General features: G+C 44.9%; 1 protein-coding gene and 1 long non-coding RNA gene across 2 annotated transcripts; one reads left to right on the plus strand and one right to left on the minus strand.

Annotated features, from left to right (window-relative positions):
* Positions 1–1,083: 1,083 nt before the first annotated feature.
* Positions 1,084–12,910, minus strand: LOC116053845 (serine/arginine repetitive matrix protein 1-like). The gene is made up of 6 exons (XM_035997161.1): positions 12,845–12,910; positions 9,392–9,646; positions 8,103–9,262; positions 7,685–7,815; positions 1,662–1,805; positions 1,084–1,548 (listed from the first exon to the last, which is right to left on the minus strand). The coding sequence occupies exons 2-5, from the start codon at positions 9,604–9,606 to the stop codon at positions 1,662–1,664; spliced, it is 1,650 nt and encodes a 549-aa protein (XP_035853054.1). The 5' UTR covers positions 9,607–9,646; positions 12,845–12,910; the 3' UTR covers positions 1,084–1,548.
* Positions 12,911–14,122: 1,212 nt separating this feature from the next.
* On the plus strand, positions 14,123–14,679 carry LOC118496470. Its single transcript, XR_004899047.1, has 2 exons — positions 14,123–14,206; positions 14,312–14,679. It is a non-coding gene; the product is annotated as an uncharacterized LOC118496470 (long non-coding RNA).
* Positions 14,680–15,139: the final 460 nt, after the last annotated feature.

Consider the following 15,139-nt stretch of genomic DNA (forward strand, 5'->3'; position numbering starts at 1 on the left):
TTTGAAATTCATTGACATCACCAGACTTTACACACTAAAAATAACTGGCTAAGTTTCCAACAGAACAATGAGGGAGATGTCAATCAAAGTGAAAACACCAGTGTGGCCTTTAAGGTTTCACATACAAATATATTTTTATGAAATATGATGCATTAATATTGATTAAACTACCAAATATAACTCATTAGCATTTGTTCCATCTAGCTACAACATTACAATGCTGCTTATACTCTAATCTTTAATTCTGAGGTGATTCAGCTTCATTGTTACTGTTATTTATAGGAGTTAACTGGATGCAACTCAGTACAAATACAGAAGAATCATCATATTAATCTGTAAAAACACTGAGCATGAACCAAATAATGATGTGAACACAAGGTGACGCAACATGCATGACAACACATCTTTGGATTATCACTTTAATATTAGTTTAATTTTTTTTCTTGCTTTTGTTCCATCATCATCTGCTTCAGATATCTTCTTGAAGATTTTCCAGATGTTTCTTTTTTCCCATATTCACTACTGAGCTCCCAACAGATCTTATTTATGATATTTAGTGTCCCAAAAAATTGGTTTTAGCACAGAATACAATTCCCAGTTGTTGGTATAAATACTTCAAAAAAGTTGCAGTTGACTTTTACCTTAGAAACAGAATTGTTGTCCTGTTTCTTTGAGTAAAACACTGGTCCGTCTCTATATATCAGTCAGGGCCAGACTTGGTGGATGGATACAGAACCTGGATGTCTTTAAGGATGATGTCAGGACTAATTATCTCTTCATCTTCTTCTCCAGCCTCGTCTTCTTCTCCTTCCTCTTCACCAGTGGTAGACTGAATATACTCAAATACTAAAGTATAATTTTGAGTTGTTGCACCTTAGTATTTTCATTTTATGACACTTTGTTTCTCCATTACATTGCATTTCAAAGTGACATATTGTCTCAACTACAGCTTTAGTTATTAGTTACTCTCAGATTAAGAATTTTCATACAAAACAGGATAATTTTATAAAACATGATGCATTGTTGTAAATTGACACAATGAGCTGTCAAGAAGGAGGATCAGAACTCAGGCGCAGTCTGGAGTAGGTGGTAAAGAATCTTATTTTATTGAAGCTGTGAGTGTGGGCTGGCAGTGGGGGTGCTGGGTCCGAAGATTGCTGGTCTGGAAGAGGGGGTGCTGGGTCCGAAGTTGGCCGGACTGGCAGAGGGGGTGCTGGGTCCGAAGATGGCTAGACTGGCAGAGAGGGTGCTGGGTCTGAAGATGGCTGGACTGGCAGTGGGGGTGCTGGGTCTGAAGATGGCTGGACTGGCAGAGGGGGTGCTGGGTCCGAAGATTGCTAGACTGGCAGAGAGGGTGCTGGGTCCGAAGATGGCTGGACTGGCAGTGGGGGTGCTGGGTCCAAAGATGGCTGGACTGGCAGAGAGGGTGCTGGGTCTGAAGATGGCTAGACTGGCAGAGGGGGTGCTGGGCTGTGTTCCTCAGTGGGGCTGCAGACTTGATGTTCCAGTGCGCTATTGGCAGCAGAGGATTCCAAAGGTGGGTTATTTCTGAGAACAGAGATCTTCCAGTTAGTTAACATCAGGGAGCGGAGCAGACAGGTAGGTACAAAAACAAGAAACTAGACTAGATACAAATCTCAAAGGCTGGTGAAAAAGCATACTCAGTGGTAAGCAACAATCCGGCAGGGAGAGGAAAGTCTGACTGGCATTTGAAGGCAGATGATGGAGCAGGATGAGTAGCAGGTGCGCTGATTGGAGTTGGTACCAGGTGTGGGGAGAATCAACAGGGGGGGCGTGTCCTCACTCTGTGGAAAATGTAGGTGGGAACAGAAACACAGACAGACAGACAAAAAACACACACACACACACACACACACACACACACACACACACACACACACACACGGCAGGCATAACAAAATGAAGAAATAAACCAAAACACATTCACACACACACACCAGACTGTCACCGTGCAGAAGTCACGGCAGGCGGGGGCGTGACATGAGCTGCCTCTCGACTAGCTACAACAATACAATGCTGCTTACTCACCATCTGCAATAATAATTCACTTTCATAATGTATCATATATTGTCAACTTTTTATGAGTACTTTTACTTTTAATGGAGTATTTTTACACTGTGGTATTGCTACTTTAAAGGCATACTATGTAACTTTTCCCTCTTCGGTCCTCCTACAGGTTGTCTCATTAGAACTACAGCTCACTCGGCTGTAGTTCTAATGAGACAACCTGTAGGAGGACCGAAGAGGGAAAAGTTACATAGTATGCCTTTAACTTAAAAGATAAGTATAAAAAGCTCCTTATGATAAAAAAACAACTTCTAAACAAAAGATACAATCTACATCTGAATCAATGCAATGAAACAATGAAATGGGTTAGGCTGTTTACCTGTTATCATCATCATCATGAAGCATGAACCAATAAAAGGAACATTCAGCAGCAGCAGGTGGGCTGGAACAGAGGCTCCTGTAGCACCTCCTGGAGGGCACTCACCTTAGCAGATGCTGAAAAACTGGTCCATGCCTTTGTCTCCTCCAGACTGGATTACTGTAACGCACTTCTCATCAGGATCCCTAACAAAAGCCTGCAGAGACTGCACTATGTTCAGAATAGTGCTGCAAGGATCTAGCCTGGTCCTACCAGACTCTCTCAAGTGTTAACTTCCTTGAAGGCAGGTACTCTGTTGAAGTTTAAAACTATTGGATCTGCCCAGAGCCACTCTGGTAGCCTGGCTCCGCCCTCCTACGTACTGTCTGGGACCAGGCTAACAAGAGGGGAGACGACAACAACAATCGGCTCAGCATCGCTAGCCATCCATCCATCCATCCATCTTCGTCCGCTTATCCGGTCTCGGGTCGCGGGGGTAGCAGCTCCAGCAGGGGACCCCAAACTTCCCTTTCCCGAGCCACATTAACCAGCTCCGACTGGGGGATCCCAAGGCGTTCCCAGGCCAGGTTAGAGATATAATCCCTCCACCTAGTCCTGGGTCTTCCCCGAGGCCTCCTCCCAGCTGGACGTGCCTGGAACACCTCCCTAGGGAGGCGCCCAGGGGGCATCCTTACCAGATGCCCGAACCACCTCAACTGGCTCCTTTCGACGCGAAGGAGCAGCGGCTCTACTCCGAATGACGGATGACTGAGCTTCTCACCCTATCTCTAAGGGAGACACCAGCCACCCTCCTGAGGAAACCCATTTCGGCCGCTTGTACCCTGGATCTCGTTCTTTCGGTCATGACCCAACCTTCATGACCATAGGTGAGGGTAGGAACGAAAACTGACCGGTAGATCGAGAGCTTTGCCTTCTGGCTCAGCTCTCTTTTCGTCACAACGGTGCGATAAATTGAATGTAATACCGCACCCGCTGCGCCGATTCTCCGACCAATCTCCCGCTCCATTGTTCCCTCACTCGCGAACAAGACTCCAAGGTACTTGAACTCCTTCACTTGGGGTAAGGACTCATTCCCTACCTGGAGAAGGCACTCCATCGGTTTCCTGCTGAGAACCATGGCCTCCGATTTAGAGGTGCTGATCCTCATCCCAGCCGCTTCACACTCGGCTGCGAACCGATCCAGTGTGTGCTGAAGGTCACAGGCCGATGATGCCATCAGGACCACATCATCTGCAAAAAGCAGCGATGAGATCCCCAGCCCACCGAACTGCAACCCCTCTCCACCCCGACTACGCCTCGATATCCTGTCCATAAATACTACAAACAGGATTGGTGACAAAGCGCAGCCCTGGCGGAGGCCAACTCTCACCTGAAACGAGTCCGACTTACTGCCGAGAACCCGGACACAGCTCTCGCTTTGGTTGTACAGAGATTGGATGGCCCTGAGAAGGGACCCCCTCACCCCATACTCCCGCAGCACCTCCCACAGTATCTCCCGGGGGACCCGGTCATAGGCCTTCTCCAGATCCACAAAGCACATGTAGACCGGTTGGGCATACTCCCAGGCTCCCTCCAGGATCCTTGCGAGAGTAAAGATCTGGTCCATTGTTCCACGACCAGGACGGAATCCGCATTGTTCCTCTTCAACCTGAGGTTCGACTATCGACCGAACCCTCCTTTCCAGCACCTTGGAGAAGACTTTACCAGGGAGGCTGAGAAGTGTGATACCCCTATAATTGGCACACACCCTCTGGTCCCCCTTTTTGAAAAGGGGAACCACCACCCCGGTCTGCCACTCCTTAGGCACCGTCCCCGACTTCCACGCAATGTTGAAGAGGCGTGTCAACCAAGACAACCCCTCCACACCCAGAGCTTTAAGCATTTCTGGACGGATCTCATCAATCCCTGGGGCTTTGCCACTGTGGAGTTGTTTAACTACCTCAGCAACTTCCACCAGGGAAATTGACGACAATCCCCCATCATCCTCCAGCTCTGCCTCTACCATAGAGGGCGTATTAGTCGGATTTAGGAGTTCCTCAAAGTGCTCCTTCCACCGCCCTATTACCTCCTCAGTTGAGGTCAACAGCGTCCCATCCTTACTGTACACAGCTTGGATGGTTCCCCGCTTCCCCCTCCTGAGGTGGCGAACGGTTTTCCAGAAGCACCTTGGTGCCGACCGAAAGTCCTTCTCCATGTCTTCTCCGAACTTTTCCCACACCCGCTGCTTTGCCTCTTTCACGGCAGAGGCTGCAGCCCTTCGGGCCCTTCGGTACCTTGCCACTGCCTCCGGAGTCCTCTGGGATAACATATCCCGGAAAGACTCCTTCTTCAGTCGGACGGCTTCCCTGACCACCGGTGTCCACCACGGTGTTCGTGGGTTACCGCCCCTTGAGGCACCTAAGACCCTAAGACCACAGCTCCTCGCCGCAGCTTCAGCAATGGAAACTTTGAACATTATCCACTCGGGTTCAATGCCCCCAGCCTCCACAGGGATGCACGAAAAGCTCCACCGGAGGTGTGAGTTGAAAGTCTGTCGGACAGGGGCCTCCTCCAGACGTTCCCAATTTACCCGCACTACCCGTTTGGGCTTACCAGGTCTGTCCAGAGTCTTCCCCCACCCTCTGACCCAACTCACCACCAGATGGTGATCGGTTGACAGCTCTGCCCCTCTCTTCACCCGAGTGTCCAAAACATACGGCCTCAGATCAGATGAAACGATTATAAAATCGATCATTGACCTTTGGCCTAGGGTGCTCTGGTACCAAGTACACTTATGAGCATCCCTATGTTCGAACGTGGTGTTCGTTATAGACAATCCATGACTAGCACAGAAGTCCAACAACAAACAACCACTCTGGTTTAGATCAGGGAGGCCGTTCCTCCCAATCACGCCTCTCCATGTGTCTCCATCATTGCCCACGTGCGCGTTGAAGTCCCCCAGCAGAACTATGGAGTCCCCCACTGGAGCCCCATATAGGACTCCACTCAAGGTCTCTAAGAAGGCCGAATACTCCGAACTCTTGTTTGGTGCATATGCACAAACAACAGTCAGAGTTTTCCCCCCCACAACCCGCAGGCGTAGGGAGGCGACCCTCTCGTCCACCGGGGTAAACTCCAACGTAGCGGCGCTCAGCCGGGGGCTTGTGAGTATCCCCACACCCGCCCGGCGCCTCACACCCTGGGCAACTCCGGAGAAGAAAAGAGTCCAACCCCTATCCAGGAGTATGGTTCCAGAACCGAGACTGTGCGTAGAGGTAAGCCCCACCAGATCTAACCGGTAGCGCTCCACCTCCCGCACCAGTTCCGGCTCCTTCCCCCACAGAGAGGTGACATTCCACGTCCCCAGAGCCAGCGTCTGCTGCCCGGGTCTGGTCCGTCGAGGCCCCTGACCTTCACTGCCACCCATGTGGCAGCGCACCCGACCCCAGCGGTTCCTCCCACAGGTGGTGGGCCCATGGGATGGAGAGATGGATGCCACGTAGCTTTTTCGGGCTGTGCCCGGCCGGGCTCCGTGGCAAACCCGGCCACCAGACGCTCGCTGACGAGCCCTCCATCTGGGCCTGGCTCCAGATGGGGGCCCCGGGCTTCCTCCGGGCAGGGTCACTCCATCTCTTCCTCGGTCACTCATAGGGTTTTTGAACCATTCTTTGTCTGGCCCCTCACCTGAGACCACTATGCCTTGGGAGACCCTACCAGGAGCACAAAGCTCCAGACAACACAGCCCTCAGGTTCATAGGGACACACAAACCTCTCCACCACGATAAGGTGATGGTTCCAGGAGAAGCCTGGAACCATCATCATCGCTAGCGTTGCTGGAAAATCAAACATTTCCCGAACCCCATGCAGAGGAGGGCCACAATATCATGGCCACCACTGTTTCTGCCAGGATTGAATATAATCCTTACCCTCCAGTGCATCCCCATCTGAAAGAACTACTCACCCCTATAAATACAACTCGATCCCTCCGTTCAACAAACTCAAACCGCCTCCTTCTCCCCAAGACTGAGCTCAGCACCGTGGGTGATCGGGCTTTCTGTTCTGCCGCTCCTCGGATTTGGAACGCCCTCCCCGACCATCTGAGAGCACCTCAAACTATTGAGACTTTTAAAAAACGACTAAAAACATTTCTATTTAGCAGAACTTATGAGTTTTAATTAACCCTGCAAGTCTGTCTATTTGTATTTTATATTGATGTTTTTACCATGCTTTTATGATCTTAACTGTAGCACTTTGAGATTTGCTCCAAATGTAAAGTGCATTACAAATAAAATATATTATTAAATCTATTATTAAGTCTCCTCGGGACTCAGGACCCACTCCACCTGTGATCCATTGATCAAAAGAACTGCAGGGGGTACGTGACATTTTCTGCAAAATGTTTTTCAGTTACAAGACTGTAGTTACTTCTACTTTTTTTTCTCCAAGTCTGTCGCTTTTTTTTGAAGGTTTTGTCGTTTGTTTTGACCTATTCTTGCCTTTCTTCCTTACTTTTTTCTTCTGTCTTTTTTTCTTCAAAGTTATTTTTTAAAGATCATTTTTTGGGGCATTTTCAGCCTTTATTTCTACAGGACAGATGAAGACATGAAAGGGGAGAGAGAGGGGGGAATGACATGCAGCAAAGGGCTGCAGGTCAGAGTCGAACCCAGGCCCGCCACGTCGAGGAGTAAACCTCTATATATGGGCGCCCGCTCTACCAACTGAGCTATCCGGGCGCCCTTCTTCAAAGTTTTTTTCTGCTTTTTTCAAAGTTTTTGTCACTTTTTTCAACCTATTCTTGCCTTATTTTCTTCTTTCTACTGTCTTTTAGGGTCTAACCCTAAGGAATCTGCCAGAACCTAACCGAAGCTAAATTAGGATATGTGTTGGGCTACCCTTGGTTAAATTAGGCTAGGTTAGGATGAATTAGATTGGGTCAGGTGGCGTTAAGTTAGGACACTGTTATTTGCACAATGCTTTTTGACTCTAGGATGTTATCAAGTGGTTGCAAGGATATTTGATGGTGGTTGCTAATGTTGTAAAAGAATATTTTACTTTTCTTTACTTCAGTTTTGTCAAATCTGAAATGTTTGCCGTTTCCCTCAATTACCTCTCTCTATTTGGTGCCATTTTTCTGATTGCTCTCCTATTCTCTTAAATGATATATGTTAGCAAGTCCGAGTTTGCGTGACCTGACTGGCATTGGCCCGTAGCGAAGATTTAACATATCTGGGCTTTCTGAGTTGTGGCATAACTCAGAGATATTCTCCATCTTCTTCATATCTATTTTTTCCTCTCTACCTTCAGTCTTTGCTTCCTCACTTCCATCTCCAACTTAAATACTTGTCTGCGATATGAAACGGCCAGCTCATTCCTTCGGTCAAGCAGCTCTTTTTGGATCTTGGCTATTATCTCTGGATTTCTGAGGTGACCTGTAACCAACAGCATATGAAAGGTTAAGTCTGTAGTCCAGTTGTACACTCGCACCCCTCCCAAAAGGAAATAGTCAACAGATTTGTTTTGTTGCAAGTTGTTAAAAATATATGTTGGCCTGGCGCCATAAGTGAGATAAGAGCTATCTTAGCTTAACTGAGTATGTTTCCTCTGTTCTCCATGATAATTAAATAAGATACATAAATTAACTCATGAAAGGGATATGTGCCCACTGTAAGATAAAAATAAATTGAAAAATTGACTAAATGTAAGTTTACTTTCTTACCATGAACCTGGAGGTAGCACGCATCCTCACAGGTTGATTGGATTTCCCTGGCACTGCGGTCTATCTTCCATTCGAGCCACCAAATGTATATTCTTGAAAGCAGACCAAACGTTTTCCTCTCCTTCTTTATCTTCATCTTTTCACACCTCAAATCAGAATAACGCTGCTTTTGTATTTCAACGAGCTCCCTCTCCTTTCTCGCACTCAGGCTATTAGCCCTTCTTTCTTGCTGACTCCATGTGGTAGAAGGCTCGTCGTCTTCAGAAGATGAAAATGTAGAGGAAGGGCTGTCACCACTTCCGTCCTGCCTCAAGGTGTTTGAAGGGTTGACCCTTCGTACGCGCTCCCACCAGATGCTAGGGTGGTCAATGTCAACGCAGGGCAGATGGTTCTCACCAATTCCTCCATCCTGCCTAAAGGTGGTAGAAAGGTTGAAGTCTACGATGTACAAATTACTTCGTTGTTGCTGCCTCCTTGTGGTAGAAGGCTCGTCGTCTTCAGAAAATGAAGACGAAGGGCTCAGAGCCCTCTTTTCTTGCTGCCGCCTTGGAGTAGAAGACTGGTCGTCTTCAGAGGATGAAGACGAAGGGCTCTCAAACCTTCGTACTCGCTGCCTGGTGGAAGAAGGCTGGTCGTCTTCAGAAGATGAAGACGGAGGGCTCTCACCTCTCCATGCTTGCTTCCGCCTTGGAGTAGAAGGCTGGTCGTCTTCAGAGGATGAAGAGGAAGGGCTCTCAAACCTTCGTACTCGCTGCCTGGTGGAAGAAGGCTGGTCGTCTTCAGAAGATGAAGACGGAGGGCTCTCACCTCTCCATGCTTGCTTCCGCCTTGGAGTAGAAGGCTGGTCGTCTTCAGAGGATGAAGAGGAAGGGCTCTCAAACCTTCGTACTCGCTGCCTGGTGGAAGAAGGCTGGTCGTCTTCAGAAGATGAAGACGGAGGGCTCTCACCTCTCCATGCTTGCTTCCGCCTTGGAGTAGAAGGCTGGTCGTCTTCAGAGGATGAAGAGGAAGGGCTCTCAAACCTTCGTACTCGCTGCCTGGTGGAAGAAGGCTGGTCGTCTTCAGAGGATGAAGAGGAAGGGCTCTCACCCCTTCGTATTTGCTGCCTGGTGGTAGAGGGCTTGTTTTCTGCACAAGACAAAGGGCTCTCACCCTTTTGTCTGTGCTCCTTCATGATGGTAAAAGGGTTGGTGCCCACGATGAACAAAGAGCTCACATTCCTTCGTTCTTGCTGCCTGGTGACAGAGGGCTGGTTTTCTGCACAAGACAAAGGGCTCTCACCCCTTTGCCTGTGCTCCTTCATGATGGTAGAAGGGTTGGTGCCTCCACTAGACGAAGGTCTCTCACCCCGTCGTCCGTGCTCCCTCAAGATGGTGGGAGGGTTGAGGTCTTCAGGAGATGAAGGTCTCTCACTCCTTCGTTTGGACTTCTTCGAAGAAGAGTCCATATCTCCTGAAGACCGAGGTCTTGCAAAGAATTTTAGTCCAAAAATGGATCTAAACATTTTCTCGATGATTTCTCGTTTGTATACTGGCGTTGTGAAACTGCAAGTACAAACACACAAACAGACACAGCAATTACTTCACTGATCACATTATTGTTTCAAGCAGCACACTAAGCAGGTTATTTCACTTAAAGCCCATGTTGCAGGTTAACCACCACTGTTGATTAATGGGTACATAAAGCACTCAACATATGTATATCATTGTTAAAAATGTCACCAAATAGTGCTAAAGGCCAGTTTTTACCGTTTTAGTCGTTTAGTGGGTTTTTTAACGCAATTCGGTGATGACGTCACGTTGGGGCGACGTGCCTCAGTCTAGTACTAGAACTATGGTGACTGACTGGGATGAGGAAGAGGTGGAAGAGGTGTTTTTACTGTCAGTGAATAGCACAGAGTGAAAGTCAATGTTTTCTTTATATCGAGTGACAGTGATCATGTTGTTAGTTCAGATACGTACTGGTAATCTAGCTAGATCTAGAAATAGAAGGCATCATGCTAGCTATGGGCTAACTTGCCAGTCAGTCCCACCTGTGAAATCCCCCGACGTTGTAAACACATTTTCGATTAGATATCTCACGTTTTGATGGACCCTACTAGCTCCAGTAACAACATATTTGCCTAGTGTTTATTTATTACTTGGATGGGGATGCTGTTCAGCTTTTCACAAGTTTAGACAGCTAGCTAAAGCTACGCCGACGTTTTGCTAACGTTAGCGCAACAGCGTTAGCCTAGACGGCTAGGTAAATATTACGACTGCCTTCGTTGTTTCCTCTATCTGCGTCCACGTTGTCAAGACATGTGGCGTTAGTGCTCCTTTTGTACCATAATTGTATTGAATGAAATGTTAAGCTTCGCTCCTACGAGATGGGTGGGTTTTTGTTAGCTACGTTACACACAAAGTTAACTGGCTATAGTTAGCCTGTGCTAGCGGAATTAGCTAATGTTGTGTAGCCAGCCAGCAGCTTCGGCAGTAGTTCCGGCGAGCTAACCACGACAGCTAACACATCCACAAGCGTCTCTATTTCAAACAGCACTGCAGATTGACTGCTTTTAGCAGGAGAGGTTGATTGTGGGCGACAATAACTGTCGTGGTTAGCTTACCGAAACTACTGCTGATTGCCGAAGTTGCTGGCTGGTTATGCAACGTTAGCTAATTCCGCTAGCATACAGGCTAACTATAGCCAGTTAGCTTTGTATGTAGCTAACAAAAACCCACCCATCTAGTAGGAGCAAAGCTTAACATTTCATTCAATAAAATGATGGTACAAAAGGAGCACTAACGCAACATGTCTTATGTTGACAACGTGGACGCAGATATACGAAACTCTGAAGGCAGTCGTAATATTTACCTAGCTAGCAGTCTAGGCTAACGAATTGCACAAATTCATTAGAAAATAAACCCTGCAACATGGGCTTTAACTAAACCTTCTAACTGAACTTAAATAAACTGAGAAATATGTATCTGGTCACACATCATTATTGCACTCTGCTTGATTAAACAAAATGCAAAAGGTCTGCCACAAACATCAGAATAATAATAATAATTATACCTATACTATATAGACTTCAGACTACAGTATAATGTACTTTCAAATAAATCAATCAAGTATGAATGTATGTCAGACACATATACAGTACATATATCCATTGACATACTATAGCTGCAGCTAGCAGGCTACAGCAGTGACGGACGACGGATCAAAACACGGCCCTGGCATTTGAAACACACAGACCCTATTATCAAATCACACCAACCCATAGAAATAAAAATAAAAAAAATCAACGTAGCAGAAAGGTGTACCATTGCCATGGTAAAATCAATCAAAAGTCAAATTAGTTTCATGCCATTATATTTCTATGCACCAACGTTACACAAATGTCATAAAACATACAAAAAAAACAACATAAAAAGCAAAAATGTGCCGACAACAGTTAAACATCTTAAAGCATCTGCAGACCACTAGGTGGCGGTGCTACGACATGATCCGCTCCACTAAAGGCACATCCAGCCATGGATGTATTAAGAGAACCATCCAGCACAAATACACCGGCTCGACGTTAAAGCACAGTAGCTAGCTAGCTACATCATACAACAGCTCCACCAAAACACGGAAAGAGCAATGCACGGCCATAGTTCAAATTACAACAGTTTCACCAAAATATACAGCTGCTAACGTTAATATTAGCTGAAGCAACACACTCTTTTTGTTTGGAAAATAAATCACTTAATTTAGCATATTTTTCACTGGAAGCCAACCGTGCTATCTTTGTTTTCTCTCTCTTTTTCTCGGCTCCCCCCTTTGGTTGTTTCGTGCCGCGATTCATTGTCTTTTATCGTGGTGGTGGTCAGTGATAATGGATTCGGCGCTAAAAAAACATTTTGAAACTATCATAGACTTCTATTGTAGTTGCTCGCTCTCGCCGTTCACAGGTACACGGTACTGTAAACATTTCCATGGCAACAGCGACTTGGACCAAACAATGACGTCGTTGTAACGCTTCGGATTGTGGGTAGTGTCGTTTTTCTCCATATGATCGCGAATAAAAATAACTTTTTGAAAAATAACAAGACAAATTATTGTTATTATTTGATTATTATTATTTTATATATATATATATATAGCAGTAGCGGCCCATAGAGGAGAGGAGAGGAGAGCTACAGTTTGAATGATAATATTATACAATATTTCTACTATTAGTCAGAATAATAAAAATAATAAAAACACTACAATGAAAGTTCTACGACTAGCTCAAAAGACACCTTCACTGTAACACAACAAGACAGTTTTGTTTTAGATCAACAACCCACAGATAATTTTAAAACAGGACGTATTTAGTCATACGTTTGAGAAATAATCTTTAATTCACATGTGATCTGTGATAGAAACTGCAGAATGTCACAAGTGCAGGGACTGCAAACGTCTTAGTCAATTTAAAGTGTCCTCGAGGGCAAGGAAACTACACATGCAGTCAATTTTGTGCACATGCAATTTAGGCAACACGTAATGCAACATTTAATAATTAAAATTGTTTTGTGCAAGAGACAAAGTGCATTTGCATATCCTGATCACAGACAGCACATCTGATAGCTGGAATATAACTGATAAAAAAAGACATTTATTTGACAGAAACACGCGAGGAAAGTAAATGTACTCCTTCCCCAACACAATACGGCTCTACTAAACAGAAAGAGTTGAGTAAAAAAGTAGTTTTAGCTCTGCTGTAAAGTGCGACTTACCTTGCCAAAGGGTTGTGTGGAAAAGGACTGGAACTCTGTGTGCGGCTGTCCAATAGACTATCGGCGTTCTAGTTCTGTTGTTTTGTTTTGTTTTTTGTTTTTTTAAATAAAAGCATTCGCAGAGGTTGAGTCTACCGTGGTGCAAAGTCTACGTTCAGTTACGCGTTCTGATTCGTCGACTGACCGTAGACTCCCCCCAATTAAATCGCTCCGTTTGACTGTAGACTACCAATTGGAAACGTAGGATTGCCGACCGCAGACTACCAATCACACGCCAACATTCAAAGCTGAACCTGCCGCTGCGGTCAACGGAGGTCTCCTATGGTAGCCTACAGTATTTCTGATAAGTCTGAATGAAATAATTCTTTATAACACTCTCTGCTTATATTTTTACTAAGCCTGAAATTATTCATTCTTCATTACACTCACTGTTTGTACTGCCCAGTTGATTTTTTTGATCGTTTGGGAAAGCTAATGGTATCAACTAAAGCTAGCTATAAGTTAACTAAAAGTCCCGTTGACAGGTAACGTTAACGTTAAAGTTACCGCTAATCGTTCATTAAAATATTCTCAGCTGAGTCATTTTAAATAATACATTCAATTTTATTTGTTGTATATCCACTACGGAATAATAGCGTACGCCGGTTACCTTAACGTTACTGCTAACGTTAGTTAGCTAAATGTCAGTGTCTCGGTCAAATCTCCGTCCTCGGCCTACGTTAACGTTACTCGGAGGCCTTTTAAATTAGGCTATTGTATTTGTTAAACACTAACGTTACGACAATATTTCTATCGAATAACGTTACAGTAGACCGGGGCGACCCTCCTCAGATACCTTCAGATTTCATTCATCATTCATTACCGTTACAGTAACGTTAACGTTACTAACTTGTCATGACAGACAAACCATAGTCTGCATAGTTTCCATTAATGCCATAATCACCGGTGGAAAAATCATTTTGTAGAGTAAAGTTGTTGTTGTTGTTGCTGTAATTATTTTAGTTATTGTTGCTGTCACAAAACATTAACTTTTTACATATTACTAACCTAATTCATGTTTCTGTTCATGCTGTAACAGCATGTGCCATCTCAGGAATGCATTTCATCAAATAGAAATTGTCAGATAGACATGTTTAACTGGCAACTTTTGGGGTAAAGGATTTTTAACTTATTTTGAGTTTAGAGATGGCATACAAACTTTGCCAGAGGGAAATGGGCTGAAAAGTGGATAACTTGTATTATAATAACATTCAGAAGTTATATGAACTCTACCTCAAAGTTATCTTCATCTGAAGAGCTGTAATCAGGGTTGAGCAGTTGTCGTCCTGCTCTGACACTTCCTCCTCGCTGTGTGATAAAAGGGTATCAATGACCTGTTGTACACTAACATGCATTGTCATATTAGAAACTGAATACATAATATAAGATGTTAAAATAAAATAATGTTGTGCTGTTACTGTGTCTAAGTGTATTTCAGTATCTATAAGTGAAGATGGCAACCCCAGTAATCCGCATCGTCAACCCAGAGGCCCCTGCACACCGTCAACAGGCCGTACTGATGGCGACTAAAGAGGCCCGTTGTTATCTTCCAGGACAGCGCCCTGACACACGCAGAGAAGCTCCTTCGAGCAGAGGGCATCCCTGCATCGTCGCGTCAGCTGTGCCTGGGAAAGCTGCTAGTCCCTTTTGGCCAGTATGACAATGCACCCTTCCACTGGCTTGTCACAAATGATGTGGCATACATGAAGTAGTAAGCATATTATATTCAATACCATTGTTGGCTGTGCATTTTTTTGATTGCATGTTTAAAATAAATATCTGTTTACACAAAACTACTTTATTCAGTGTTTATTATTTATCTATGCAAAGTTTTCTTTACTCAGAATCTTGATTGCAGTTTAATTCATGATGATGATGATGGTACTTAGTTGAAGTATAAGTACCATACAAACCCACAAAAAACTATTCATTCTACTATTCAACTACCGTTTTTTACTGTGTGATGTTTAACCTACTTGTCACATAAGTAGCACTTTTTAATGTAAGCCAATCAGATTTGTCAATATGAAGTTATTGAAGCACATGTATGACATGTGCCTGCTGATCCCAAGGTGCAAAAAAACTGAAGATATATCTTAAAATATTACTTAAGAACTACTTTTTCTTTTGAAATCAAACTGAGTTTCAGCATGCGAGCAAACAGGCCACATGCTCTATCATTACAGTAGCTGCACAGTGTGGTTCATACGTGTTTACAGGGAGGGAACAATGTGAAATCTCTCATTTTTGCAATGT

The sequence above is a fragment of the Sander lucioperca genome, chromosome 2 (genome assembly GCF_008315115.2).
Source record: "Sander lucioperca isolate FBNREF2018 chromosome 2, SLUC_FBN_1.2, whole genome shotgun sequence".
Classification (NCBI taxonomy): domain Eukaryota; kingdom Metazoa; phylum Chordata; class Actinopteri; order Perciformes; family Percidae; genus Sander; species Sander lucioperca.